Consider the following 22,574-nt stretch of genomic DNA (forward strand, 5'->3'; position numbering starts at 1 on the left):
AAATACTCCTAAGATCGTGATAGTTTGAATCAAAGAAATCTTCTCTATACGTTAAATACTTTATAGGGTTTGATATTGAAAACAATGAAGAAACTCAACTCTAAGACTTCTTATTGATAAAATCTCACATATAATCAAAAGTTGCATTCTAGAGTCTATAAAGCATGTACTTATAGGCCACCAAATCCTAAACCTAAAATTTAATACGAAATAGAGTCGGAATTGAACTTGTACGAGGCCCGTTCGGATAGGACATACCCCTGTTCGAACGATCACCCAAATAACTAAAATTAAAGTACGTAAAACAAGTAAAAACTGAAACATAACATAGGGCCGTCCGGACAGCTTGTGAACGGGATGCGAATGGACGTATCGGGTTTTACTATGGTGACTTCCGAAAGAGGCCCGTTCAGACAGCTTGCGAACAGAGGCTCTTTTGACTTAGTAAACATCGAAATTTGCAAACTCTCATGAAACATGACTTTGTAGATCTTTGAACTAGCTTTCTAATGACGTAAAGTTTGCTTCAATCCGAGGTCTGAACCTCTTGATATGACCTTTTTAGTAGGACTCATCAGGTATAAATCATTGCTTTTCTTTATGGAATCCTTAACTTTTCGGTCTACGTCATTTAACCAGCAAAAATGCAGATGGTTTACTACTCTGTAGCATTACTCGTAGCCATATAGGGTAGTACTTTTATTTCCACTAACATTATTTTAATATAAAATATTTTTTTTTTCTTTCTTCTCTCTTTCTTTTATCATTTATTAGAATATTTAAATGGCTTTTTTCTTTCTTCTTTCTTTCCCTTAACATTTAATTTAAATAATATATAAAAAAATAAAAGAAACTATAGTAAATTTTATTTGACTAAAAATTTTTTTTTTTTTTTTTTTTTTTTTTTTCTGAAGAAAAATCTAACTAAGAATTATCGTGGATCGGACTCCCTTCTTTTGGTCCATTCTGTTTGCGGATCCGGGCTCAGGCCAGATTACTTTTTTCCCCTTGTCGTCGTAACGCACAGAACTCACAATACTTCAATTCTGACGAGGGCATTCTCGCCATTCAGACCCAAATAAATAGCTTGTCCCAAAACCCTAGCATCCATTTCAGGCCTCCTTCCTCTCTCAATTTCGGCTACTGCGAGCTCTCCCCAATTACTCAGAATGGTCTCTTTCTCTCTCTCTCTCTCTCCCCTTCTCTGCCTTCTCTCTGTAGGTTTTGAAGTGTTTGCTAACTCTGTTTTCTGTGTTATGTTTCCGTGCTTTTTGTGTTTCCCTGAAACAAAAACGAAAATCAGGCTTCGGAGAGGAAATTGAGTAACCCAATGAGGGAGATCAAGGTACAAAAACTCGTCCTTAACATCTCAGTCGGCGAGAGCGGTGATCGTCTCACCAGGGCATCCAAGGTACTTGTTTTCTCTCATGTATTTTTGTATATATTCATTTTGTTTAATAGATGAATGTATATATTCATTTCTATTCTCACATATGGTCTCGTGTAAATCGCGTGCTACCCACTTGATCGTTGTTAGTCATCTTATATTTGTTTTATATGTAGGTGTTGGAGCAGCTCAGCGGCCAAACTCCAGTGTTTTCCAAGGGTAAGTTTTTCTTTTCTTTTTCATTTTTTTGGGGGATGGGGTTGGTGGGTGGGGGTGTTTATCCTTGTTTGGTAGATGGGGGGAAGTGTGAGAAAGTAGAGGGAAGGTTTTAGATCTTTGATTGTTTGGGAGCCAGCATAAGGTTCTCATGACTGAGTTTGATAAAACATCTTCTTGGTTAGTGGGGCCGTGTTGGATAACATTATGTTTTCTTGTTGGGTGCACTAATTTGGATATTGGAATTTAATATTCCTGTTATTTTCGTGAGTATTCTCTGCAATCAAATAGTGGGTTGTGATTATTTTGGTTTTGGAGGAAGGTTCGAAAAGAAAAGAAGTTGGCTTGCAATTTTGGATCATTATCTGTTTAGACCCAAGAATGTTAAAACTCAAATTAGAGACAGGGTAAATGCTAAATGGTGCCTAATGGAGATGTTTTTGGCTAGTTAATATGGGTTTTCCAATTTTTGGAAGTTTGAAACACTAAATGATGTATTTCTAAGTTTCTCTTTCGCTATGTTTCTTTTCCTTAACTTTATCTGCAATCAAAGTGATGGGTTTTGTTGATTGGTTGAGTTGTTTTCTTGGCTCTGCTCTGACAATACAGTTTTTTCTTGGTGCATTCTAGGCTCGTTCTCTTGCTACAAAAAGAAATTCCAGTTTTTGTATTTAATGTTTTGCATTAACTAGTTCTACTACTGTTTGTTTAGAATTTTGAATGTACGCTGCTTTTGGGAGATAAAACCTGAGCATTTCTTTTGTACCTAAAGTAATTAATTCACCTTGAAAATTGAGAATTTCATATATGCTTATTAGAGACATCTGCTGCAATGTTTCATATACTTGTTGAAGTGTTGTTTATCATCACTATGTTCTTTTCCGTAAGCCTTACATGTCCTGAATGATAATGCGATAAAAATACAAAATTTTGGGTCTTGCATTGGTTGTGAAGTGTTTATTAGGGCATGTCTTGTGTTTGAAACGTGCATCGTGAAAAAAAAAATGCATGAAGTGCAGGAAAAGTGATTCAAGAGGTTCCTTAACTCTAATGTGGTGAATTCAATGATTTGTCTTTATTGAGTTTCACGTTTTTGAAACTGAAAAATTATGAACTTGAAAATGTTTCTTGTCATAAAAAAGTTACAAATTAATAGATTTTCGTTTTTCTTGTTTACTGGTATCAGCCAATGTGGTTTATTATATTTCATTTCATATATTTCTTGATTTGTTCTGAGGTTTGATCCTTATGGACCCCCCCCCCCTCTTCTTCTCATCTTTACAATTGACAGCAAGGTACACTGTGCGGTCCTTTGGCATCAGACGTAATGAAAAGATTGCGTGCTATGTCACTGTTAGGGGTGAGAAGGCAATGCAGCTTTTGGAGAGTGGTTTGAAGGTGAAGGAATATGAGCTGCTGCGGAGGAACTTTAGTGATACTGGATGTTTTGGCTTTGGTATTCAGGAGCACATTGACTTGGGAATCAAGTAAGCTAATATGTCCTTGAGCCTTCATTTATTCCTTCTTTGCCAAAAAGTGGACTTCCGTGCATTGAATATTGTATTAACTTGGTGTGATTTGGGTATTGCTTATGCAAACTTGATTGGTAGAACATAATGGCTCTCTTTTAAATTTTTAATATCTTGCTGTTGCTAGTTTAAAAATGGAAAAATGAAAACACTTGCTCATTTATTGTAGTTGTTTTTGTGGTCTTAAAAGAAGCAAAACAATCATCTAAAGTTTGTCAATAGTGCATGCTCGTTTCCTTTCCTTCGAGTCTGTGCTCTTAGAGAAGCGTATAAAGGAACTCTTTCCTCTTAAGATATAGAAGTTCAAGAAGATATTTGATAATTCCTTGTATCGTGATTTTGATGCATCAATGTGCTCCAGCATTGTTATAATTAAATTGATTATCCTTTTATTGGTGTCTAGCCCCATCTGATAAGCATGTCTAGCATAAGGTTGACTTATCTCTAATTAACTATTTTGGGCATTCCAGTACCACTAACATTTGTGAGTTGCCCAATAGAGATTGATGAAGATTACTGTTCTTCACCTGCTGGATTCTGTAATGGTCTGTTTGTGATTTCCAAGATGTTGTAGGTTGTAGAGGGTTTGTGAAAGAACAAAGATGGCAGGGATTGACTTGGTGGATTTTTGTTTTCCCTGTATAGAATATTAAAACCCAACTCATGTATTATTGCTCCAAATACGTTTGATTAGATGGGGACAAAAGTGGGGATATGGATTTGATTTGTGGTAAAATAATTAATAATTTAATTCAGGTGTAATGCATGGGTTGTCATTGCCCTGTACAGAATTCATCTCATTATGTGATCAAACTCATAATGTTGCTTATTTATGCATGCTTTTTATACTACGTAATGTCTTTCCAGTATGATGGATATTTCCTTGTCTAATTGCCTTCCTATGTGTACCCTGATTAGTCCGGTAAGGAATTTGGTATGTATAAGCAATTGTTTGTTCATTGAGTTCCTTCAATGTTGTTAATTTTGGTTCCTATAATCTTGATGAAGGGTACTGTGCTTTTGGTTTACGGAGACTTTTCATTTTTTATTCTTCCTGTTTTTAATCTGTATCACCGTGTTTTAGGTATGATCCTTCGACTGGAATTTATGGAATGGATTTCTTTGTTGTGCTGGAGCGCCCTGGTTACCGTGTTGGCCGTCGTCGCAGGTGCAAGTCTCGTGTTGGGATCCAGCATAGGGTCACAAAAGAGGATGCCATGAAATGGTTCCAGGTCAAATATGAAGGTGTGATTCTTAACAAGTCCCAGAATATCTCTTAAAGGCCTGGAAGGTTCTTGGGAAGATGCCATAAATTTTGATTTAGGTTGATGTTATGTAGACCAACAATCCTTTACTATTATCCTTGTTTTTTAATTGTTGGGAGAGCCTGGGATATGTTTTCTGGACCAAAATCAGTTGATTTATTTTGCTTCTTTAAATGTGTTTGGCAATCACTGATTAACTATTGTGATAGTTTTAGACGGTTGATAATGATTCATGAATGTTGTACTTTGGTTTTCATGCATTTAGCATGAGCCTCCATTTTGTGTAAACTCCGGTCACTGAAGTGTAGGATTGTTCCATTTTGTACATGTGGACTCTTGGAGTTGGAGGATTTTCTTATGGCTTACATGACATGAACGATGGAACATGTAAACAAAGAAGAGAAGAAAAAAAAAAGAAAAGCCATGGTCGTCTCTCCCTTGTCTATAGACTGAAACTCCAAAGCCTCAAAAACGAGTTGCTGTGGCTAAAGAAGATTTCTTCCCATCAACCAAATGGCCTTATTTAGATCTACATGAAAGCCGAACCAGGTGCTATGCCCGAACCCAGCACTTCTCTAAACCAAAACCAAAACCAGTCCTAGCCGTCCATCCCGAACACTGAAATCTTGCCGTTCTTAAAAATCAACAGAAAATGGAAGAAGCTTGAATATACAAAAAACAACCAAAAAAGCTGTTGCCAAACCGTTCATGACACCAAAATTTTGCCCTTTCTCTGAACAACAAAACAACCTAAACATTTTTGTGCCGAATTTAATCGCGCGAGAAAAACAGGGGGAGAGATATCATTAAAGGTTGAAAGTTATCCACACGTTATCCACATTTATTCATTACCGCTACCCATGAAAGAACAAGACGATGTCCCCACGAAAGTTTAATGGGGACATTGTACTATTCTTTTGTGAAATGGGGCTGAGAAGTGATTCGCGAAGTTACTTACCAATTAATTAATCTTTGAGGTGTTACATACGAATCTAAGAGTAACAATCATTCAAGTATGATAGTATTTATAAGGAATGATAACTCTTGTGGTTTGTTCTGTACATTGCATTCCTATATTTTCGCACCAACATTTTTAACTTTAAGTTTCTACTTCTATTGATCAAGATAAATTATTATATTGATGTGTTACAATCTTAGCTAATAGAATGCCCAATTTCATTGACTGCGAGCAATAAATTATGAACCTATAAGATTTACGGTTTAACCTCTTTACTCACACCATAAACCATATTCAATACAAGTTGGACCATTTACATGCAGATAGTAAATAATCAATAAAGATAAGCATGGAAATCGATTGTATAATATATGCTCAATTAAATAAATAAGTGAATAACAACTTTATTTAATAGGGCACTATCTCCAAAACATCAGCCTGGACTAATTAGTGATTTTTCCATGATGAGCAAGCGATAAGAAGAGATTGCACAGATCTCCTCGGCTATCCTGATAATGATGTAAGCAAATCCTAAAATTATTCATGGACCCCCACAGCAAATGAATTAGGATCCTCTCCAGTTTATTTGAACTAGAGAATATCTCGTTAGTTATAGTGGATGAGTATTTTTGTCTCATCAAAAAGTGAAAAGACAAAAATACCCCTAAAGTATAACTAACTGGAAAGGATCCTGTTCCACAACAAACATGATTATACTGGTAGCATCCTGTATTTATGTTTGCTGGGGCATCCACGATTCATTTTCAATTTATGGGTGATGCAGTTCTACAATTTACTGCAAAAATTGAGCCATCTTCATTTCTCTTATGAAGAAGCATTTGGCATCTAAATTACAAGCACTCATAACCAACAAAAAAAAGAAGACCATCACAAAATCTTTTCACTTACATTTCATACAAAGAATTAGGGGAATCCATAAAACTACAACTGCTGCTCTATTCTTTCTTAATACACATTAAAAATCCTCATAGCATACGTTTGCAGAAGATCACATCAAGGAATAATAATCTTCTTGCCTGCATATATGGTGTCTCCTGTAAGCCCATTAACCTCTTTAATTGTATTTACAGATACCTATATCAGTGTCAGGGAAAAATAAAATAAAATCAAAAGCTCGAAAATAACAAGCCTATAGAGATAATTGATTACATATCTGCTCGTTTAGTAATAGACATTTTCTTGTTTTTTTTTCTTCTTTTCCCCCTTTTGATCAGTGTTTCCAGGAACAACTTTATTGGGGAAATGATAAATCTAGGGTTTAAGACAAGATAAAGTTTCTTAGGATTGCTTCATCCATAAATAAAGTCTTATTCTTTGTTTAATTCTCAGAAAATTAAAAAAAATGTTTGTGGGGGTCCATATATATTAGAATTTTCAGGATATCAATTACTTTTCATGAAAACTTCTGAAAACATAGCTTTTGTGAAATGCACAACGAATAGTTTTCAGAACTTCTATCCAGAAATCTTTCTCTAGAAAGTAAGAAAAAATAAGTATTCAATATGAAATAAGTCAAGAGAGAAGCAAATATACCCCATATTTTCTAGAGAGGCCCCAAAGAGTATCTCCTTTAACAATCTCTATTGTTCTCTGCGGCAATTCAGGGACTTCTGGCACATTTTGGTCCATAAACATATGTGGTTTCTACAACAACACAATACAAATTACACTCTACAGATTTCTTCAATAGTACCAAACATTTCAAAAACAAATGTAATGCTCTTTCTGAAATATCGAAAAGACATAAATAAACAAAATTTAATAAAAGAAGTAATGGGTCTCTCCAAAACCTCACATTCAATAAAAAAAATGCAAGTAGTGTGTCTCCTAAATACCTAAATATATATATATACAAACATATCCATCCACACACACACACATATAAAGCAATGAGTTTCTACAGAATATAACAAACAAAGTCCTAAAGAACAAGGGTTTCTACAAATAATCAAACAAACGAAAATACAAGCAATTGGCTTCCCTAAAACATCAAAAGAGTGACTATGCAACCAATGAATTTCAGGAGTATCCAACAAATCCAAAAGAACAAGTAATGGGTATCTCTCAAACACGAGAAATAAAAGATTGAAACAAGAAATCTTTCCAAAATCACCAAACAAATAAACAGCACAAGTAATGGGTCTCTCCAAAATATCAACAAAACATTGAACAAATGGACAAATCGACAATAAAAGCATTGGGTCACTCCAAAATATCAAACAAAGAAAGAAGTAAAAACAATTGATCCCTCCAAAAAAATGACAACATATATTAATGACAAATAATGGGTGTCTCTAATACCAGAACAAATCAATCGCACAAGCATGAGAGATACACTGGTTGAGGAAATGATAGTTAAAAGTGCTTCATACTCGACACGCACCTTAGTAATGGGTTCTTGGGGAGAGAGAGGCTGAGCTGGTCGAATCGACAGAGTTGATTCGCTGAGTGATTGGTTAGTAGTCCGAGTTTCATTTCTGGTTCTGTTGAGAGGGATTAGTGCTTTGAGAATGCTAAAGGCGATGCCGGACAAGACCACGTACCCGGCGGTCTTGGTGATCGCTTTCCCCTTGGCATCTCCGTCGCCGGAGGCGTCGCGTGAGTTTGACATTAATGGTTGAGCGCGGAGGATTGTTGAGGGTTCGGATTTTCTTTTTGAGGGTTTATGGCTTTGACTCTTGAGAAATGCTTGGGTACATACACAAGCTTATACACTAATATGGCGACGTGGCACTGCCTATCAGGTAAAAAAAAAAAAAAAACTTTTGAGCGCGTCTTCTTTCATTTTCCCTGACAAATGAAATGTGCAGAGAAATAGTCTGCAACGACAAGAAAGACATGTCATGTCCGTGATAGAAAACACTTTCATTGAGAATTTGTACAAATTAATCTCTTTATATTATGCCCTTAAGGAAGAGAATTATATTATTGAGTAGAAAGTGATTGATATTAATGTTAGATTTCGTGAAGAAAATTGGAGAGAGTTGATGATTGGGGGGTCTCATACTCTCATGAATCATGATAAATAACTTTTGGTTTACGGAAAATGAAAGAAAAGAAAAAAAAGAAAGAAAGTAAAAGACAAAAGCGGTTGCTTGGCGCTTGAGGCAACAATTATCCATGAGGTTGACACGTGCAATTGCTCTGCAAAACATGCTTCAGGCTAGATTCATCTTAGGTTCGTCCAGGTTCTAAGGACAACCTTTGGCTGTGAAGCTGCCATGTCAGCATTCACTCCTTTGCACGCCAGACTTTGTCCACAATTTTTTTGAAGTATTCCATTATCACCCTCAAAAAAAATCTCGCTCTTTCCTTTATTACCCACTCTTCCTGCCTCCCCTCGCACCTTTCACTCCATTGCATGGTCCAATGGCTCAATTGCTCTCCCCTGTGTGCACTGAAGCTCTCAAATTCCAAAACCCATTATTTAATTTGTGCTCGAGAAGTTCATGGGGCATGTTATCAAAGATCACAACTCCTTGGACTGTGTTGGGTCGTGGTGCCAAGAGAAGAGGCAGTGGCAGAGTCAGGGTCGCTACTGAGGGCTCGCCTTCGACCCAGTCGATTGCCGAGGATTATTATGGGGTGTTGGGTCTGGTAATGTTCCAAAACACCTCACTTTTTTATTGTTTGTATGAAGAGAAAACCAACATTTTATGTTTTAAGATTTTCATTCTTGAGTGAAAAATATACTCCATTGAAGAAGGAGCAGCAACCAAAGAAAGTTTACTGTTGATACTTTTTCTTGTATTGATTGGTTTTGATCCAAGATATGTATAAGTTGTCTAGGACTTGGCAGTTGCTGGATAGATGGACTTTTCAGCAGGCACACTCAAACACAAGGTTGATTGCTTGTGATCATATGATTAAAATGAATATTATTCATGGTTGAAAGCAAATGACTTTTTGACTTCATATTCTAGAAATTTCTGGGAAGTGGAAAATCTGAAGGATATGAATGATGCTCTTATAAGCATATTTATCTTAATTTAGTTATTTTTGTGGAAATACCATTTATTGGTTGATAAAAGCTAGGTAACTATGGACAGTACTTGGGGAACTCTAAAGATTAGATGTGTCCGTTGCAGTAGTGAAGCTTATATATGCCGATGCTTAGAGTTAGATGTTGAGAGACTATTAGTTAGTTGCAGTCTATCTGCGATTCTTCTTCCTAAAAATTCATTTTAGTGTTTTTGTGACTGTTGGTGTGAATTGGTTTGCATTATGTTCCATCTCTATACAATGTTAGATTAAGGATTATAATCATATCATAATTACCTTTGTTCTGAGGTGTAGATATGATTTTGAATCCAAATTGAGCTTACATACATATTTCCTTATCTTTTTGAATGTCATTGGGAGTGAACAGGATCAGTAAGGTGGATAAAATTTGCCAACCCCATACGTTGACTTATATATACCTGCTTTTTGTTAGCATCCACCATATTTTATTCTACTTTAGGTAATCCCTGGTAATGAGATAAGGGACAAGTCTGTTGATTATGGTACTCTAAGCGTGACACCAAATTCTAAAATATTGTGGAAACCACTGCAGCACTGCCAAAAATCAATAGTAGATATTGAAGTTTGGATTGAGCGCTACCATATTGACACCCATCCTGATATTTCATTATGCTCAAGTGGCTATCCATTTTTCTGCATGAGTTTCCTTAGGGTGCTATGAAGTAGACGAATAACAGGGTGGCCCGTGGAGAGTATTTTTAAATGTATAGAAGCCCATGGTAGCGATAAAAGAACTACTTTCAATCGTGACGGTCATATTATACATACTCAATATAAAGCAGCCAAACAACTACTTGTTCAATCGTAGGGGACTGAGTGATTTTGTCAAGGGGTTAATTCTCATTTGTGCAATTAAGTTTTTAGCAAATTGATTCATTCTTCTAAGATTAGCTTCACTTCTATAAGAAAATACCTTTCTCTCTAGTTTTTCCGTTTCTAATTTTATAGACCATTTGTTGCCATTTTACAATGTCTAATCAATGTTTGGCGTGATGTTACTAGCTTCCAGATGCCACACCAGGGCAGATTAAGAAAGCCTATTACAATTGCATGAAAGCTTGCCATCCAGATCTGAGTGGGGATGATCCAGAGACCACAAATTTCTGCATGTTCATAAACGAGGTCTATGCGGTGGGTTTCCCCCCCATTTGGCATGAAATGCTTTAAGCTTGAAGGAGGATTTGATTTAAATCTATTACCGTGCTTCTACTATAAATGGACTATTGCAGTGCAGGTGCTCAGCGACCCTGTGCAGCGCATGGTTTATGATGAAATTCATGGCTATGCTTTGACTGCAGTCAATCCTTTCCTAGATGGTTCCAGCCCAAAGGATCACGCATTTGTTGATGAATTTAGCTGTATTGGTATGTCAGGACAATGGACTTCTAATTGTTATGTGAATACGTTTTACTTCTTTGAGATTCTATAGCCTAAGTATTCCCACGGTCTGCAAAATATCCACAGCTCCCCTTTTTTGTGATGTCAGCATCATCTCTTTTTTATTCTTTTTGATATTTTGAGAAAACGTGTATTATTTATTATTTATAAATCACTTCAAGGATGGGTTTTCTATCTACTACAAATGGAAAAACCTTATCCAGGTTCTGATGCTGACATCTGATGGGAGTACCAAGGTGGTGCTTGTAGATATCAGGGGAACTAAAATCTGATGTGAAGACATGATGGAAGGACTTGATTTGATGCACATAGAAAAACTCATTAAGAAAATAGTAGTCAACATGTAATATGAATACGCCTACACTCCAACCTAAGGGGATAGAGCAAGACCTAGTTGCTACTGGTATATGTGATAGTAGGGATCGATATGCGAAGCCACAAGCTAGGAGTAGTTTCTATAGCTTACCTAGACCTTCGGCCTAGATATTTTATAACCTTGAACTAGTTGACCCAATTCCTTAGCTTAAATTAGGTTGATACCAGGGGCATTGCATATCCTCGCTCGCTCTACTTATTTTTTTTTATTAGGATCTCATTGTCCATTCCTACCTAGGGCCTTTTATATATGCTCTTTCCATGGCAAGTAGCATTTATAGCAGCACCTAGAAAAAAAAAAGTAGCAATTGTAGCAGCACTCCCTTGCAATTGATGGGTTTTGATAACATTGAAATATCCATATCCTTGTGTTCTTCACAGGGTGCAAAAATTGCGCTAATGTGGCATCGGATGTCTTCGCAATTGAGGAAGACTTTGGGAGAGCCAGAGTCTACAGCCAGTGTGGGAAGCCTGAATTAGTTCAACAAGCAATTGATACTTGGTGGGTCCTGCTGCTTCATGGATATTTCTGTTAAAATGAATTTGTTGCTTTTTTTTTTCCCAGTGATTTAGTTATGATGATCGTTCTTGTTATACAAACTTAGTGTCATTACCAGCATGTGTTCAAGGCTCTAAACTATTTGTATTTTATGCTGCAGATGTAGTTACACCATATCCAGCTTCTTACAATTATAAAGTTTGTGGCTAGTTTAAGTTTAAGCCATAAATGATATTTTTCAATCATATTTTGAACTTGTATGAACATTAAATTTCAGCTGCATCGGTTTAAAAGAAAAAAAATTATGTAGACTTGCTTATAACACAAATTTTGGAAAATGCTTAAGCCAAGGTTGGAAACCATCAGTGTAACTCAATGAATGTGGTTTGGCCGATTGCTGAAAAGCACTTTAGAAATACAGACTGTGATTACAAAAGTGACTAGACAATATCTCACAATCAGACAACAAGTATACAAGTTAAAGAAAGTAAAACAAGTATTTGGAAAATCTCCACACTAATTGTTAACTTCTTATGCTTGTTGATGCTGCTGTTAGAAAGTTAAAAAGTTTAAATCTTTAATTTTTCAAAATCATTCATAATTTTAGTATCCATTGCATGTTGTGGAATTGCTAGTTTATAAAAGTTTAGATAATTGGAAAACATCTTCTGTATTTCAGTCCAGTTGATTGCATCCATTGGACATCTGCTGCACAACTATCCTTGCTTGAAGATGAGATGCGCAGGGTAGAAAGAGTAAATGTAAGGCCCACAATAACTATATTTGTTTTCTGTTTCCATGTTTATATAACTATCCCCACCTTCATATTTTAATGCAACCATCTTGAATTTCTTAACTTGCTATAAGCTTGTTACTTGTTTCAGATTGAGCAAACTGATCTCAAGCTTATCTTATGATTTATACTTTCCTGATCTTTGAATATTTACATACCTTTCATACTTGTTAGACAAACCTTTTTGATGTTTAGTATAGCTCAAGCTGTTGCTTTACTTAACCGCGATCTTGAATGTGGTTCCTTTGAAATCCTTGAGCTTCTTTTATTGATACGTTAAATCTCTGAATATGGTTGCTTTCTAAACCAAATGAGGAAAGATGGTCAGACTTTTGGTAAATACTCAATACAGTAGTTAGCAATGTGATGAAGAGCTTTAATTGTGGGCATTAAAGTGTATAGGTTGTTGGTTGTTGATGGAGGTGGAATTTTCTGCTGCCAGCTATGGAGCGGCTAATGATCTCTGTTGCCCTCATTTTTATTAATTTTATTAGATAAATTAGATTTCACTGAATTTAAAATTTTACTTGCTAAAAGTAAAAGTAGTGTGCCAAGGAAAAATTCTCTTCCTGGATTCTTTCCTTGTTTGGTTTGAGATAATCTATTTTTATGAGTGTATCCTCTGATATTTGATATCACTCTTCCCTGCTCTGATCTACATATTTAAATTTGGTAACTCAGCAGGATATCTAGCTGGCAGGAATTGTTCATGATAAGGTCACTTTTGTTTATGATGGCATGTGCATAGATTTTGTTTTTTTTTTTTAATTGACAAATTGAGAATGGTATTACCATTGTTTCTCTTATCATTTTAATAACTGAAGAAGTGGTGGTTTTCTGTTGGATTATCAGGTTGCATTTATGCTCTCAGGAATGGGATCAGCAGCCGTTGATGTTTTCCGAATGGTGAGTGTGCTAATTGTGTTATTTTGACAATGTTATCAGCTTTCCAAAACAACAAGGCTTTTTTCTTCCTATTTGTTCCTAATTTAGTTGGAGAAATTAATGCTTAGTTGAGTTAGTTGTATTTATTTTTAAATTTTGCTGTTATTGTGAAGGTTTACTAAGTTCTTCTAGGTTAATTGAAATATCTGTAAAAAAACGACTCTTTAAAATAGCATTTCTTCATTCCTTTTGTGCCAAACCCTAGATTTAGATTTCAATGTAAAATCTTTAGCAAACTCAAAACCACCCAGTGGTTAATGTGGTTTGCCAGTTTGGCCACAGGCGCATGTCCATGGGTCAAGACAACACTTAGATTTTGTTAAGGAGAGAAACACATAGGGACAAAGAGTACATTAATATATATATTTGGACACAACTCTAACTCAAAAGCCTAAACTAATGGGGCTTGGGTCCACTTAGGTATATTAACCACCCTCTCTGTATACTTAATCAATATGAGACAAATCTCACAAGTGCACCCACAACAAATTTTCCTCTCACTTGTGAGTCTCTTCCACATTGACCAAATTCTCCTTCGGAGCCAAACTCTTTTACTGAAGTCAACCAAACATGTTAAACCAAGACACTTGTATAAGCAACGAGAACTAACCATGGCTCTGACACCAATTGTTAGGAAGAGAAATACCTAGGAAGTCAACAAAGAGTACATTAATATACATATTTGGACATCACTCTAGCCCAAAAGCTTAAGCTAATAGGCTTGAGTCCACTTAAGTATATTAACCAATCACTCTCTTTATACTTTACCAATGTGGGACTTAAACCTCTCAAGTGTACTCATAATAGATTTCACTAAGAATCCAACACATAACAAGGTACAGGAACTGCCCTTTCACCCTTCAAATCCTAGCCCAGAGTACACCCAAAAATCCCTCTTTCTTGCACTTGGGATTCTCTTACTCGAAATAACCCATAAAGTACAAACATAACCAAACCACAATCGGGTTGATGTAGCCAGTTGAATTCGAGAAGCTGTAACTTATCACTTGTACATCTTGAAACAGTTTTTTTTTTTTTAATAAGTATGGAACTTTCATTGAAAGGAATAAGGAAAGGCCATTGATACATTGGGAGCATACAAGAGTTTTGCAAGAGAAAGGGGGTATCTTGAATCGGTTCTGTTATGCTAAAGAGGTGATTTTCTATGGTGACAAATGAAGTAGTCATGAGCTTTTTTTTGGTATATTTTCCCCAGTTAACTCTCCTTTTGACGTTCATCTTCTAAGAATATCTTTCAATTTAAAAAGTTTGAGCTGCTAGCCTATCTTTTCTTTGTACCAGCTTACCATTTTAATTGATTTACACTTACTAATGCGGCAGGCAAGTACTCGGTGGGAAAAGAGGCAAGCAAAAGTTTTGGTAAGAACTCATGTATTCCTATTTTTTCCCTTTTGTTTTAATTTTTCTCTTTCTTTCTTTCTTCTAAGGAGGTGTTGTATTTACCTGCATCTTCATTTTATTCCAAGCTGATATTTTGTGAATTGTTACCTCTGTATGTGTGACTATTGTATATGTTTAGTTTTTCTTACACCCAGTTCCATGTTGTTATCATCTATTTAAATTTCATGCATTGCTGAACCACATGGTATAGATTTCCACTCAATTTAAATATCATTTGTCTTTGGTAAAATGTCAGAAACATGCTTTTTTAATGTAGACCAGCCATCAGTTGGAATGATCTGCGTTATATATGGCAGTAACAATGCAAAAGTTCAGCTTAATCATTTGTTTTTGCATAAAGATGCATTTTGTGAATGGTTACACCATGGTTGTTTCTGAAAGAGTCAGCTTCCACTGGGTCAGCAATGATTACTTTATCATGCATCTATTTAAAGAAAGGCAAATGTGAAGAAGAGATAATTGATTGAAATGATTCAAATCAACTAATAATTTCTACCATCCCTTTTGTCAAAATATCTTCTATAAATCCTTCTCTTTTTTTTTTTCCTTGCAATATCGAGTTAGAAAACTTCCAACCTACATACCTTATCAAACATGACTGCTATGGCCCTGGGAGTTTCTACATACATGCAAGGTAAAAAAAGAAAGGAAAACCATGACAGCCTAACCACACACCAAGTTATACCCAAGGACTCTTTGTACTTAACAAAAATGCTTAGCTTATAAATGTTTAGTGCAATCTTTAAAAGTGACAGTTGAGGACAATGGACTAATTATAGAACATTAGATGGGGGAAGTGGAAAATGTAGGCCAATAGGATCTGGCCTATCTTATAGACATCATGTACTAGAATTCACGTATGGTGCTTTGAGAAAGATCATTTCGGTAAAATGAAGCAATGGTTTCCTAAGATATCCTGAATGCTCTATTTGGAAGAGCTCTCTTTATGCCAACAACTTAACTGTATTTTTTTTTTTTTTTTTTTTGAACTAGTTCATAGGTATATTATAAATATGCATTTTTAGTTATTCATTCAGTTAATAGATAGAACAAATGATAATCCTGACTTTGTTGCAGGAAAAAGCTAAACTGAGAATGATGAAGCAGAAAGGTTCTGATAAAAGTGAACCATACTGGAGCAATCTATGGGGCAAGCCCAGGGACTACCAAAAATCAGGTATGAGGAATTCTGTAAAAGGAAATTGCTAGTTTTTTTGACTGACGTGTCAAAAACCATTCTGGTGAAGTTTTTATTTAATAGCATTTTTTACTTTTACGTTCTTTGGTTTATTTCTTGTCATTTAAGTTTTTATTGCCATTTTCCTAGTAATTTCCAGAGATTATATTAGCTAGTTTCTTTAGATGTTATGATAAAATCTGTCCATAGGGATTCCTGCTATGGTACAATGAAGCCCTCAGTAGTCTTCCTGCCAGAACTTATATCTTTTTTCCCTGTTGATCAGTGAAGAAATTCCAGGTTGCTTCCCATCGTAAACATAATTTCTCTTCATATTCTTTTTTTCTTTTGGTCCTTTTTCTTCTTTATCCTTTTTTCTGTGAAAAAATTTCCTTCTCCTTGTTCTTTTCTTGTAACACCCACCCCCCTTCCTTTGATCAGTGAAGAATTCTATGTTGCTATGTTAATCATCATTTCTGTTTTTATATTCATTTTTGCTCAGTTCTTTTTCTTCTTTATCCATATTTTTTGGTGCAAGATCCTTCTTCTTCTTCTTCTGTTCACACTAGCATGCATTTTTTTGGGTTTCTTTCTTTTAGTGATGGGGCAGGGGTAGATCTTTAGGACACACTTGTGTTTATGCATTCTCTAGTGACCAGTGTGGTTCCTTAGTAATCACCTTGGCTTTAGTAAGTTTTAACGGCCCCTTCTTTTTAACTGGATGCCACTTTGGTTTTCTTCACTTCATCTTAAAATGGAAGTCCGAAGGGCATAAAGGATGGTTCCCAGAGTAATTTGTTGGGAGCAATGAACTGTTGGGATTATATGTATAAAACACTCTGGAAAAATCCCAGCATCAAGAGAACATGGCTAAGAATCATGCAAAACATAAAATATGCAATAGAAGCATATCCACATGCAAGTTGGCTACCATAAGGAAGATGAAGGCTGATTTGATTTCTTTCCTTCTTCTAACTAAAAACAGTTAGGGTTTGGGTTTTGTGACCTCTAAACCTTCTCCTCAATATTTGATTAAAACACCAAGAGTGTGAGGCTCTCAAAAGTGTGCATTTAATGCCCTACATAAGCGCTCTATTTATAGAACTGGATCCTCTCCAGTTCAAATGAACTTGAGATTATCAATTTAGTTATATTTGAGGGGTATTTTTGTCTTTTTACTTTTTTGAGCGGATAAAAATACCACTTCAATATAACTAACTAGATATTAATTCTCTATTTATAAACACATGTAAACCTAATGGAAGTAGGACTAGGAAAAACTCTAGCCCCCATTACATATACACGGCCACTAGGGTTGGGCCTGTTTGGGATTGCGTTTAAGGGGCCTAAAAGTGCTTTTAATGCTAAAAAAATTCGTTTGAAGAAAAAAGTACTCGTTTGGTAAAATTTAAAAGCGCTTTTAAAGTTCCAAAAAGCCTAAAAATGGCAAAAACGCACTTTTAGCAAAAGCTTAAAAATGAAGCTTTTGCAAAAAAACTTTTTTTGACTTAAACTATATTTCACAAACCTAATTTCAAATAGGTTTTTAGTGTGCTTTTGTCATTAGGTCAATTCTAATATGGGTAATAGTCAGCTTGGGGAGGAACTTAAAGGGAAAAAATAAAACTAGCTCCAATAGGCCTAAGATACTTATATCTCATGACTTGTCATAGGTTATTATTAATTATAATTAATTTCACTAAATAATTGTAATTTCACTTTAGAGTTTATTTTTGATTATTCAAATACTTCCAATGACTTCTTGTATTTTGCATTTGACCCCTCTGTAAAATAATCCGAAGTTGAATTAAAGTCATAAAATAACTGTCAATTTAATCCATTACCTCTTGATCCTCGAGTGCCCAACTTAACCCCTTAATTATTCTTGTACGTGTGGAATCTCATTTCACTTTGTAATATAGTTTTAGTAACTCTAACTAAAATACTCAGGCCGATATTAAGAATAATCAATTCCATTTCTATTTTGAAGGGATATTTCATATTGATTTGATAAAATCAAAGAATTATGGATTTCATCTTGAGGAGTTGTTAGTGTTCCCACAAAATGCTACTTGTGATCGATCACCCAACACATCGAGGGAGGATTGAAACCGGCTGACAAATACTAAAACGACGATTTCATTGTCATTGCAAAAGCATATCATATCAATTGCTTTGGAGGCTCATGAGAATGATTAGATATTGCAACAGCCAACAGGCATATTAAAATTGAAAGCCAACTGCTAACTGCTTGGAAGTTGGAGTGTGGTATCTACTACTTGCTTTGATTTTAAATATAAAAAATCAAAAGCTGACATATTGTTTGTTGCAGAGGAAGAAGTGAAAGAGAGAGCAAGAAGAGCTGCTGCAGCTGCTAGAAGATGGAGGGAGTACTCAAGGAGGGGCGTCGATAAACCGCCCACCTTTAAACTCCCAGAGACAATCTCCGACAATGAAGATTAACCACCATATCCATATACAACAATTCTACAGTCAAAATGTAACTAATTTATCATCCATACCTTTCTTCTCTACTCGTCTTTTTCATTTCGTATTAATATGGTAAATACAATAAATTGATTCAATGAAAAGAAGATGATTTATAGCATGGTATGGTATCTTATGATAATTTGTTTTATGGAATATATACAAATTAAACACTTCAATTTAACCTTCTCTATCTTACTCACCCAACACTATTGTTAGAATATTTTATATTTTTTTATAAATTAGGTTCATCGATATTTTTCTTAATAAATTATTTCCCTTTATGTTAGAACATTTTTATTATCTTTTATTATATTTTCTTGTAGGGTTTGTTTCCTTTCTTAATTAGTTTAGGTCTATTTTAGGGTTTTTTTGATAATTACTTATCGTCTCTCTATAAATAAAGAATTATATAATATTGTTTTATACAATGAATATAGAAGATGTAATCCATATGTCTCTCTTTTATTCCTTGCAATTTTTTCACCCCTAGTTGGTGTTGTGCAACTACAGTGTTTGTGGGTTTTAAAAACACACAATTTTAAAGGTTGAACTGTAATTTTAAATATTGTGTTTTCATTAACTATGTTTTGAAATTGCTAATTTTTTTAAACCGCATATTTTGAAATGGATAAACCAAAAAGAAACTAGAAAAGAATAAACTTGTGGGCAGGAATGGTAGGTTATTTTCAAGTCGTACTTGTTAGAGGTCTTTCAATACAACTTAACAAAATTGGTCAGACTTTCCGATGTTGACTTAAGGCATGTTTGGGATTGTGTTTGAGAAGCCTAAAAGTGCGTTTAACACTCAAAAAGTCTGTATAAAGAAAAAGTAATCATTTAGTAAAAAAATTAAGCGCTTTTAAAGGTCCAAAAAGTTTAAAAATAAAGTTGTTAAAAAGCACTTTTTGACTTAAAAGCTCTATTTTTCGAACGCAATCTCGAACATGCTCTTAATATAACGCATTAAACCTAATTGTTAGGTTGGACAATTTGTTCAATAATGGCACAAGTATTTACCCTTGATCGTAATTTTATTTTTATTTTTATAGATTAGCCTTAATCACGATTGAGAAATTGAAAAATATTTGCATAATGATTTATGGACAAAGTTTTCCTCCAAATTTGGTTGGAAGAATTTTCTTCAACCTAGTCTATAAAAGTGACATGTGAGATGCACATGCTTTTTTAATAGCGGGGACAAAGTTGAAATAAATTTTATTAAAAACTCATGTGCATTTTACATGTTATTAAAACTAGCTCAGAACCTGCGCAATGCGCAGAATTATTCATTATAATTTAATTTTAAAACTTAAAACAAATCTCCATTGTATTTTTTATTATAAGTCAAAAAAGTAGTGTAAAAAAATTTATTATGCCTATTTGAATAAAATAAAATAAAAATACCAAAAGTTATACAATAGTATATTATTGAGCATAGTGATACAATTACATATAAGATTGCATGAATATATAAATCACATAAAAATATACTATCATAAGAACCATATATAATTTTAGTTTTAATCCATATAAATTAAAACATATTAAAATATTCCCCTATGTGTAATTTAAAATGGAAAGAAAGTGTACAGAAAAAAGAAAATAGCAAGAAGAAAACCTAGAATCAATTAAAACATAAGACCCTTAATTTATTTTAATTTAAGCACATTAAAAAATACATAGTAAATCACAAAAAAAAAAAAAAAAAAAAACACATAAAACTTTGACATAAAACATAGGACCCCAAACCACTCTTTGGTTGTCACCACTAGGGTTCCTCTCAGAATGGCTAGGTCGGGAGTGTAAGTCTTCTGCCGGTTTTCAGGCCAGAGAGAAGGTGGGGGACGGTATTCATTGATCTAATACGATTGCCCTATTGAGGAACGTGAGCAAGATGGCAGAGGAGTTAGAAAAGTTATGTGGGAAGTTTTCTTTGACTGAGACAGAGAAGGTGGGATTGATCATATGTGAAGGGGAAATTGCGGAGGGCCGGGCTAAAAGGGAGCGATGTTTGGTGGGTAAGATGGGTGGAGAGCGTAGGGTCAATAAGGAGGCTTTTAGATCTGTGTTATCTCGGACATGGCGGCTGACTGGCACGGTGGTGTTTAAGGAAGTGCAGGATAACGTTTGGTTTTTCGAATTTGAGGAGATTGATGATAAGAGACGAGTGCTTGACGGTAGGCTCTGGTCTTTTGATCTGCAGATACTGGTGATTCAGGAGTTCGATGGATGTACTCTGCCTTTGTAAATGGAATTCTCCCATTCGCTGTTTTGGGTGCAAGTCCATGAGATGCCCTTGTTGTGTATGAATAAAGCGATGGGTATCAAAATAGGTGAGTCTCTGGGCCGAGTAGAAGATGTCGATGTTACGGGAGACGGTGTAGGTTGGGGTCGTTGCCTCTGTATCTGTGTTAACATAAACCTTCATGATCCTTTGGCAAGAGGAAGAGCACTGCAATTGGGAGGGAAGACACATTGGGTTCTTTTCAAGTACGAGAAGCTCCCCATGTTATGCTTTGACTGTGGTAGGATACTGCATGGGAAACAAGGGTGTCCGATTAAGGCTCCTTATAGGAGGAACAATGAAGCTGGGGTTAAGGAGTGGGGTGTATGGATTCAGGCAGATGACTCAAGAAGAATTAACAGTGGCACTGGGAGTGGTGGTAATACTCATTCGGCGCAGAGATCCCATGATGGTGGTGATACATTACATGGGTGGGGTAAACGCGGAAGCCCTAGTCGGTTCAGTAACGGACACGAGGATGCGAGCAGTAAATGCTCGGCTTCTTTCCTTGTGAAGGATGCGCGAATGGTGGGAGGAAGATCAGCAAATGACGTGCAGGGGAACCAAGCGCATTCCACGTCTCCTTTATTAGGGAATCTGGCAATAAAAGGTGATATTGGTTTCCATGCAAGTGTGGATGGTGACGTGGAAGGGCTCATAACCAGAAAAGGAAAACAACATTATGTGCCTAAAAGAGTTGTTGAGGAGGAGAATTATGAGGGGCTGAAATCAACGGAGATTTTGGCGAGTGGGGCTGACAGAAAAAAGATAGTTGACGTGGGGAGCTACAATAATTCGACAGAAGGTGAGGTGGCGGTTTCGAATATGGGGGTTCTGGAGGCTCATGTAGATATGGAGGTTCTTGAGCAAATAATTCACGTGGGGGAGGAGGAGCCAAAGAAAAATCTCATACAGTGGAAAAGGAGGGCACAAGTTTTGGTGGGTGGTAGGGCAAATTTTTCCCACTCTCACAAGGGTGCTTACAAGCGAAAGGCTCCAACTCAAGAGGTTTTGGAAGCTGAGACGGCGAGACAAAAGAAAAACTGCAAGGGGGTCTTAGTGGAAAACATGGAAACCTTGGAAACCTTGGAGATGGCGGTGGTTGTTAAGCAGCCCCGCCAGACCTAATGAGTCTCCTAAGCTTGAACTGCCAAGGGCTTGGGAACCCTCGGACAGTTCGAGACTTTAACAAAATGGTTAAGGAAAAGAAACTCATCTTTTTGTTTCTAATGGAAACCATTAGCAACAAAAAGCGAATGGAGCTTGCGAGAGTTAAGTTTGGATTTGAAGGACTTTTTGTGGTGGAGCCGGTAGGGAGAAGTGGTGGTTTAGCACTATTATGGCGGGAGGTGGGGGATCTCGAAATTCAAAATTATTCTCGGCGTCATATAAATGCCATTGTGAGGTTGTTGGACAATGGGGTACCATGGAAGTTTATGGGTTTCTATGGGCATCCTGACCCTACGAAACGAGTGGAATCATGGTCTCTTCTCTCACATTTAAAAATTTATGCTCCGTTTCCATGGCTTTGTGTGGGAGATTTTAAAGAGATCACTCATCAGGCCGAGAAAGTGGGTGCAAGCCGACGAAGAGAAGGGCAGATGGAAGCTTTTTGGATAGCTCTAGAGTACTATCATTTGGGTTTCTCGAGTCCAAAATTTACTTGGTCCAATAAACGGCAAGATGATACCTTCACTCAAGAAAGGTTGGATCGAGCCGTTGGGAATAGCGAGTGGTGTGCGATGTACAAGTCGGTTGGGGTTCAAGTCATGGCAGCAAGGGCTTCGGATCA

The 22,574-nt window shown here is 35.9% G+C and overlaps 3 protein-coding genes across 4 annotated transcripts; 2 read left to right on the plus strand and 1 right to left on the minus strand.

Moving 5' to 3' along the window:
• The first annotated feature begins 1,062 nt into the window (after positions 1-1,062).
• On the plus strand, positions 1,063-4,722 carry LOC132181510 (large ribosomal subunit protein uL5z). Its single transcript, XM_059594762.1, has 5 exons — positions 1,063-1,172; positions 1,304-1,411; positions 1,564-1,606; positions 2,895-3,090; positions 4,217-4,722. Exons 1-5 carry the CDS (start codon positions 1,170-1,172, stop codon positions 4,410-4,412), a joined length of 546 nt encoding a protein of 181 aa, XP_059450745.1. The 5' UTR covers positions 1,063-1,169; the 3' UTR covers positions 4,413-4,722.
• Positions 4,723-5,874: 1,152 nt separating this feature from the next.
• On the minus strand, positions 5,875-8,096 carry LOC132182877 (uncharacterized). Its single transcript, XM_059596239.1, has 3 exons — positions 7,760-8,096; positions 6,910-7,020; positions 5,875-6,450 (listed from the first exon to the last, which is right to left on the minus strand). Exons 1-3 carry the CDS (start codon positions 7,985-7,987, stop codon positions 6,370-6,372), a joined length of 420 nt encoding a protein of 139 aa, XP_059452222.1. The 5' UTR covers positions 7,988-8,096; the 3' UTR covers positions 5,875-6,369.
• A 488-nt stretch (positions 8,097-8,584) lies between these two features.
• Positions 8,585-18,616, plus strand: LOC132183280 (chaperone protein dnaJ C76, chloroplastic-like). 2 transcript variants are annotated; one of them, XM_059596683.1, is made up of 9 exons: positions 8,585-8,973; positions 10,402-10,530; positions 10,634-10,763; positions 11,554-11,674; positions 12,351-12,432; positions 13,317-13,370; positions 14,751-14,789; positions 15,909-16,008; positions 17,999-18,334. In XM_059596683.1, exons 1-9 carry the CDS (start codon positions 8,746-8,748, stop codon positions 18,115-18,117), a joined length of 1,002 nt encoding a protein of 333 aa, XP_059452666.1. In that variant the 5' UTR covers positions 8,585-8,745; the 3' UTR covers positions 18,118-18,334. The 2 variants fall into 2 exon arrangements, with proteins under 2 accessions (XP_059452666.1, XP_059452665.1); XM_059596682.1 differs by lacking the exon at positions 17,999-18,334 and adding an exon at positions 18,341-18,616 and having other exon boundaries at positions 8,590-8,973.
• Positions 18,617-22,574: the final 3,958 nt, after the last annotated feature.

This window comes from Corylus avellana, chromosome ca5 (genome assembly GCF_901000735.1).
Source record: "Corylus avellana chromosome ca5, CavTom2PMs-1.0".
NCBI lineage: Eukaryota > Viridiplantae > Streptophyta > Magnoliopsida > Fagales > Betulaceae > Corylus > Corylus avellana.

Coding starts and splice junctions, on each gene's coding strand:
- LOC132183280 (XM_059596682.1), top strand. CDS start 8,746: ATGGCTCAATTGCTCTCCCCTGTGTGCACTGAAGCTCTCAAATTCCAA. Junction 13,371..14,750: donor CCGTTGATGTTTTCCGAATG/GTGAGTGTGCTA, acceptor CTAATGCGGCAG/GCAAGTACTCGGTGGGAAAA. Junction 14,790..15,908: donor AGAGGCAAGCAAAAGTTTTG/GTAAGAACTCAT, acceptor ACTTTGTTGCAG/GAAAAAGCTAAACTGAGAAT.
- LOC132182877 (XM_059596239.1), bottom strand. CDS start 7,987: ATGTCAAACTCACGCGACGCCTCCGGCGACGGAGATGCCAAGGGGAAA. Junction 7,021..7,759: donor CCCAAGAACCCATTACTAAG/GTGCGTGTCGAG, acceptor GTGTTGTTGTAG/AAACCACATATGTTTATGGA. Junction 6,451..6,909: donor GCCTCTCTAGAAAATATGGG/GTATATTTGCTT, acceptor ACACTGATATAG/GTATCTGTAAATACAATTAA.
- LOC132181510 (XM_059594762.1), top strand. Junction 1,412..1,563: donor GTCTCACCAGGGCATCCAAG/GTACTTGTTTTC, acceptor TTTTATATGTAG/GTGTTGGAGCAGCTCAGCGG. Junction 1,607..2,894: donor AACTCCAGTGTTTTCCAAGG/GTAAGTTTTTCT, acceptor TACAATTGACAG/CAAGGTACACTGTGCGGTCC.